Raw genomic sequence first — 7,586 nt, 5'->3', positions numbered from 1 at the left:
AATCCGTTGCCGGACACGGAAAAAAAAAAAAAAAAAAAAAAAAAGATAATGTGTGGAGAATACTATAATCAACTATTTATATTAATCTTTAATATACACTTACATTTTTCCCTGCTTGTAATCAGTATACTTCTACTATCTTAATGTTTTCATATAAGAAAGTTTTCTTATACAGGTTACTAGATAGCAACATAATCCAGAACAGCCCAAACCATGAAAGTACATAGCACTGTCTCCAGCACAAAGTACTTAATAAACACTAAACAAATGAAGAAACAAAAAATGGTTTTGCCCACACATTACTGATAAAGACAGCAGCAATCCAATACCACTGTTTTTCTCCCATGGATTCTTTTTTTTTTTCCCTTTTTGTCTTTTTTCGTGTCCGGCAACGGATCGCAACCCTCAGTGTCGCGCCCGTACTGGACCGGGACCGGCAACGGAATCGCAAACCTCGGTGTTGCGCCCGCACCTCACTCAGCCAGTGAGCGGGAACCAGCCTGTATGTGGGATCCGAACCCTCGGCGGGAGTGCCGCCGCACTCCCAAGCGGCGCACTGTAGCAGTGCACCACCGGGCCGGCCCCTCCCATGGATTCTTTAATCCCCACTTCCCCACTGCTGCTGCTCTACTGCAATATTTGGAGCCCTCTTGGACAGAAATCTCCTGTACATTTATTTTTAAATGCTTGTTGGTTGGCTGGTTGAATGAATGAATGAATGAATGAATGATATCAAAAGTTTTTGCTCATGCATACTACCAACCACTCAAGTGACTCACCATCCAGCCAGCAGGTATGCCAGAGGCCACAGTGGCTTGGCCAGTCTTGGCATTCTCATCAAACTTGTCAGCAGTGACAAAATCAACAGGCAAGGTAATCTTCACACCATTCTTCTCAGCTTTGGACATTAAGTCTTTGACGATCTTGGCTCCCTCTTCATCAAATAGAGAAGTGCCAATCTACACAGAAGAGCCAAGATATAAGGGAACAATGCAAAGACAAAAGAAAAACAATTCGTGAAAATAAATAAAAATAAAAATGGAAGTATTTAGGGTTCATGTCAGAAGTTGGTTTTCTTTTCAAATTTACATAACCGACTATTATCATGGAGAGCTATTTCACATCCCCTTGACATTGGTTTCCTACCTCCATGTTGTTGAGCACCTTAAGGAAGGTAAAAGCCATTCCACCACCAATAATCATCTCATTGACTTTGTCTAGCATATTATTGATCAGCTGGATCTTGTCTGCAACTTTAGCTCTAGAAGGGAAAGCAAAAATCATCACCAAAAAATAAACAATACGCTAGGGAAGTGATATTGCATGGAGTCTGAGTTTTTATATCAAAGTATGGTGTGATTTTTGAAATACAGTATATATTTGATCTTCATCCTCGTTCCTGTCCCTTTCCTAGCATACAACTCCTAAAATCCTTAAAATCTCCAAGGTAAAGAATTAGCTGATGGCTGGCAACACCTAGGTAGCTTCAGGATGGGGGCTGGTCACAGGAAAGACCAAGGCAGGACTTTCACCCCGACCCCCAACTTCAAGGGAGGGGAGAAGGTTAAGTTGATCACTAGTAGCCAATCACTTAATCAATAATGACTATGTCATAAAGCCTCCATAAAAACTCAAGAGGCCTAGGTTCAGAGAGCTTTTGGATAACCAAACACGTGGAGGTTCCTGGAGGGTGGTGCTCCCAAGGAGGGTATGGAAGTTTTGTGCCCCTTCTTCCATACCTCGCCCTATGCATCTCTTCATCTGTGGCCTTTGTAATATCCTTTATAATGAACCAGTAAACGTAAGCGTTTCCCTGAGTTCTGCGAGCTGTTCTAGCAAACTAAACCACTGGAGGCAGTTGTGGGAACCCCGATTTATAGCTGGTTGGCCCGAAGTTTCAGAGGCCTGGAATTGAGACTGGCATCTGAAGTCGGGGGCAGTCTTGGGGACTGAGCCCTCAACCTGTGGGATCTGACACTATCTCCAGGTAGATAGTGTCAGAATTGAATTGAAGGGTACCCAACTGGTGTCCACTGCAGAACTGAGTGCTGCCTTGCTTACCACCAGGGAGAAATCCCTACACGTTTGGTCACAGAAGTCAGAAGTCTTTCTTCTGTGTTGGTTGTGCTGAGAGCAGAGGAAAGACAATGTTTTTTTCCAAACACACAGGAAAAGGGACATGTCCCAAAGTGACAAAAGTACTGTCTAACTTTGCCCTATACAAAAGGCCAATCCATTTCTAAACAATCTTTTAAGATATAGTCCCAGACCAAGAAGGGCTTAGGAGTCCTACTCTTATCTAAAGAAACCATGGAATTCCAAATAGGCCTATTTTGCCCACCGCCACCCTGCAAAAAAATTCAGAGGGTCAAGATTGCTAATTGTGCCTCAGTAAGATTGCTAATTATGGGATCCCTGAGCCCACTCAGGGTTGTCCTAACCCTAGAACAGGGATCAGATTATACATCAAATATATACTGAGCAAAAACAGATATTTCTAGTCCAAATTCACACCCCACACTCAGTTGCTAGGACATTTGCTTTATGGCACTTTTTAAAAAATATAGTCTAGAAGAAATTTATTTTTTATGGAAACATATTAATTGTATATATTTATGGGATATAGTGTTTTATTTCAATACATGTATACAATGTGTGTTGAACTATTCAGGGTAATTAGCCTATTCATCATTGCAAAATTTAATCATTTCTTTGTGATGTGCATATTCGATCTCTTCTAGTTGTTTGGTTACATGCACTATTGTTTATAGATTTCTGGATCAACTATAAACCAATAGGGCTTATTTTCCTGTCTCACTGTACTTTTGGCACTTATTTTTCCATTGAACCACCCGATTCAACACATTTATTGTTAATGTATGTCTGTGCCGACCACTGTTATAGGTCTTCAAAAAACATCAGTAGGCAAAACAAAGATCCCTACCCTTCTGGAGCTTATTTTCTAGTAGAGGGAAATAAGATAATAAATACATATGCTCCTTTCACCTCCCTATGAGAGAAGAAGAGATCCAAACTAAAGAGAAACAAATAGCTTCCCATCCATAAACATTCCCGTATATCTAAATCCCACTTAGATGGACAAATCACCTTGGGTCTGTTCCCCTCTGCATTCAATAAGCAAGATGATGCCTACCCTATGAGAGATCCTATGCTAGGATTTGTGAAATGGAGGTATGCAACATGATGTGGGGGAATGGATGGCAAGTGACCATTTATTTCACCTGTAAAGACTGGTTACCACCAAGGGTAAAAATAGATTATTTGCTTTAAAAATATATACAAAGGCATTTCAAAAAGTTCATGACAAGATTCATATTATCTTTTAATTCTATCTTCCACAAACTTTTTGAAATGCCCTCACATATGTATACATACACACATACATATACAGAGAGAGAGAATAAATAAAAGGGAGAAAAGGCTCAACCTCTTCTAAAGAACATAGGATAGTCTATAGCGCAAATGTCTCTGTTTCTTTAACAAATGAAGAGAATGAGAATAAAGAAGAGGGGACTATTACACAATAACAGATACATAACAACCAATAGCAATGTATGCACTTCATTCAGACACTTATTCAAACAAACCAACATAAAAAGACATTTCTGAGATGATCTAGAATATCTGAATACAGACTGGGTATTAGATGACAATAACAAAACTGTTAAATTCTGTCAGGTATAATATGGTGGTTATTTAAAGGAAATCTCATCAGTTAAGAGATGCATACAGAAGTATCATTAAGTGAACGTATATGTTGTCTAAGGCTTGCTTAAAATATTCCTAACAAAAAAGGGTTAGAGCATAGGTGAAACAGGATCAGCAAAAATATAAATTATGGGGGAGGGGGTTGTTTTTTGTTTTTTGCCTCTGGTGGCTGGCCAATGTGGGGATCCAAACCTTTGACCTTGGTGTTGTAACACCATGCTCTAACCAACAGAGCTAACTGGCCAACCCCAAATAGTTGCTGAACATACCTTTTTGCAACAGTAAGAGACAATGACCCATATCCACCTGAGTTCTTTTTAGGAGCCTAAAACTGGGTTACTGAAGCCTGTAGAGCAACTATGCCACTGCCACCTAAAATTGACACCCAACTCCCGAGTCAATTTTCATCAGGAAATGCCTAAGCGTTTTCAGTCCCATGCAGGGGGAAAGATAAAAAAAAAACAACCTGCTCATAGAAAGGTCATGGTCTTGCAGCCATAAAGAGGCTGCTACCTAGACAGCCATGCCAAGTGACAGGAAGTTATCTTATCCAAGCAGTCCCACTCCCTGTCCCTACTTTATCACCTAAAATGTATCCTCTCAACACCCTCAACCATCAATTCAAATTTCCATTTTTAAATAAGCAATTAGAATATCATTATCCACATACTGCTTTTCCCATAGGAGAAAATATAAAATAGGTATGTGATCTGGAGAAATGAGGTCTAAATGATATATTATACACATACGAGGAGGCTTTCAGTTACACTCTGCCAGGTTCTATGGTACATGAAAGGATCAAGCACTTCAAAATTGTTAGATGAGCACCTATGGTGGATCTTTCCCATTCTTCCCTCCAGAACCATTTTCTATCCTTCACCCTGTTCAGTACCAAGAGGCTGACCTGCATGGACTATATCAAGGGGCTCCCTTGCACTCTGGCTTCCAGTTGAGTTTTGGCCTAATTGGCAATTGGGGGTAGGAAGGGGCAGTTGGGGGTAGGAAGGAGTGCAGAAGGAGACTGAAGGGAGATCAGAGTATTTATTTCCCTGATTCCCTCTCTGCCAGATAATCAACCCTATGTCCCTTGACCAAAGTCTATGGTTCCCACCAAAGGGCCCATTACTGCACTGTCCATTTTTGCTTTCCCTAAACCCTACCCTCACCTCTGTAGACAGTCACTTTATTAAATTCTCCTCAGTTACCCAGTGTGATTGTGCTATCTGACAAAAAACTACCCAAGTTATAGCCTACTACCAGGCAAATATAAAACTTAAAACATGATCTTAAAGAGTTCTTCATACCCGCCCAGGATGGCCAGGAAGGGTCGCTCGGGGCTCTCCAAGGCCTTGGCAAAGTAGTTCAGCTCCTTCTTCATCAAAAAACCACCAGCCTTCTGTGGCAGATTGACTCCCACCATAGAGCTAGAAAAGACAAAAACATTCTAGCTAATCCTTACCATTTCTCCCAGTCCTAGAGGCCATCCCCTTATCACTAAAATGCAAGGATGCTTCAAAAAATTCATGGAAAAATGGAATTGAAAGATAATATGAATCTTTCCATGAACTTTTTAAAGTACCCTCGTACTTGCACTTCTGAGTACAGGAGACCATGGTTTTCATCCCTAAACTGCAACAAAAATCACTTAGGTACAAGATAAGTTTTTTGCCTAATAGTGCAGGATCAAGGGGAAAGAGTAAAAAGCAATAAACTTATGTAGAATTTAAGAATATAATAGTCTTCAGCAGGCCAAAGGCTTAATCATAGTAAGTAATTGATCGGTTGGTGACAGCAGGAGAGGATTCCTCAATTTGCTTCCTACTGACAGCATATGATTCTGATCTCATAATGTTCACAAAGGGAGAACTCTGTATGAAATATCCAAAATGAGAAAGAGCAACCTCTTCCTGAAGCTCCACAGAAAGCTCTACAACTCCCAACATTTTTTACCTTTATTTCCTCGTTGGATCAGGAATACTCAAGAGCCACAGTGGTAGCTCCAATTAGAGATAGAAGCTAAGAGAATCGAAGTATAACACAGAAATCCCCAAAAGCAACCCAGACCTTGAGCTGCTCGAGTAAACAGGAATATTGCTGTCAGCCCTTGTATGGCTCTAGGTACCTATGGGCTCGGTGAGCAGTGCCAAAAGCATCATTGACATAGACATCCCCTAGCTTTGAAAGTGAAGCTCGGAAAGCTTCTATTCTGGCTGGCTCAGCTTTAACCTGCAGAGAAAAACAAAACAAAATTTAAAAAAACAATAGAAAAACCAATGGAGGAAATGTTGATAATGCTAAAGACAACTGTAAAAGCATTTTGTACCACGAGTTCTCTTGCATTTGTTAAAAAAAAAAGAGTTCTCGTGAACATCTCCAAAGACCCCGAGCTGGTGGGACAGCAACTTTTTACAACTAACAACAGGATCTGTTCTTTCTTCCAAATATTCCAGGTCCTTTGGTCATCTCTTCATGTTTCTGCTCTCCCTCAAATTGCAAACCTGATATTCCTGAACCATGATTTAACCTGTAATCACATGAAGCTAGCCACATCCGACTGTCCTCTTCCCAACCTCTAGGCCAAGATTCTGATCATCCTTCGCTCTCCTTATCTTGAATCATTTCCTCATTTTAACATATTCTCCTTGTGAAAGTCAGTATTATACTTGACTCAAGCTGCTGGCTACCAAGGCCGTTCTGCAAAGAAAAAGAGGCCCTCACACATAGTCCTCATATAAGCAAAAGGGCAGGCTGGGACGGAGAAAGCAGATGGAAACATGACGACAGAAAAGGACCTTAGAAACATTTCATATTGGTTAATAAGGAGGTATTTTATAGCCTTCCCTGGAAGTTAGGCATCTGAGAAAACAAGAAATACACTTCTACAAAAAGAGAGGGAAAAAAAGTAGAAGCGAAACACAGGGCATTGAAATGTCAGCTCACCATTCAGGGATCCCCCAAAGGGGACAGAAAGTAGTATGGCAGAATGAGCAAAACAGAGAGTCTCTGGCAGGAGACTAACACAGACGACGCACAGGAAGCAAGTCAGATGAAAGGGCACATGGCACAGAAGCGTATAAAGCACAGAGCACATGTTCATTTTAGTCACTGCCCACTCCCATCCTCCTATGTGTCAAGCAGGTACCTAAGCAAGTAAAGGAGGCAGCCACAAACAACAGGGCTTTCTTCTAATGACCTGAAGAATTGCAGAGGCACTAATTCTAAAATAAAGACTGTGGAGCCACCATAATCTCTCTAGAATAAAATATCATTTGCCACCAGTGACTGGAAGATGACACATGTAGTAATAACACTGCTTGAATGTCAGGAGACCTGGGTTCCAGGCCCAGCTCTGACGCTAATTCACTATGAAACCTTTGGGAAGTTGCTGTCTGCTCCTGAAATTTTCCCATATATTAAGGCATGATAACCCTTCTATTTAAAATTGTTTAAGGAAAAATGGAGTAAATTGAAAGCTCTTCATAAAAAAAGATAGCACAGAAATAAACAATAATAATCAGAACTCATTTCTCATTTTTGATCTGCCAGTAACTAGAAGGAAGATACTAAAAGATCAACGTAGGCACATTGGTTAAAGGAATAATTTTATGTCCTCACTTTGTCTTTCAATCCATTTTGAACATGACTAGCTCCTGAAATTTCAGGTATTGAACCCATTAGGCACTATATGTCATGTCAAGTAACTAAAAAACTCGTAGACTAGACACAGTTCATCATTTCCTGAATAAAAGATTTTGCCTTGGGCCGGCCCGGTGGCGCACTGCTACACTGCGCCACTTGAGAGCGCGGCAGCGCTCCCGCCGAGGGTTCGGATCCCACATACAGACCGGCCGCTCACT

The 7,586-nt window shown here is 40.9% G+C and overlaps 1 protein-coding gene across 3 annotated transcripts in view; it reads right to left on the bottom strand.

Moving 5' to 3' along the window:
- PGK1 (phosphoglycerate kinase 1) overlaps positions 1-7,586 on the bottom strand; it is a 26,481-nt gene that overhangs the window by 2,579 nt on the left and 16,316 nt on the right. For all 3 annotated transcript variants that reach the window (XM_008584299.1, XM_008584301.1, XM_008584300.1), the window contains 4 exons: positions 5,852-5,955; positions 5,034-5,153; positions 1,147-1,261; positions 780-959 (listed from right to left, as the gene is read on the bottom strand). In XM_008584299.1, coding sequence (XP_008582521.1) covers positions 780-959; positions 1,147-1,261; positions 5,034-5,153; positions 5,852-5,955 — 519 coding nt within the window. The remainder of the gene's footprint in view (positions 1-779; positions 960-1,146; positions 1,262-5,033; positions 5,154-5,851; positions 5,956-7,586) is intronic.

This window comes from Galeopterus variegatus, unplaced genomic scaffold (assembly GCF_000696425.1).
Source record: "Galeopterus variegatus unplaced genomic scaffold, G_variegatus-3.0.2 Scaffold3212, whole genome shotgun sequence".
Classification (NCBI taxonomy): domain Eukaryota; kingdom Metazoa; phylum Chordata; class Mammalia; order Dermoptera; family Cynocephalidae; genus Galeopterus; species Galeopterus variegatus.
The sequence above is the reverse complement of the archived record's forward strand: the minus strand, read 5'-3'. Positions and strand labels throughout refer to the sequence as shown.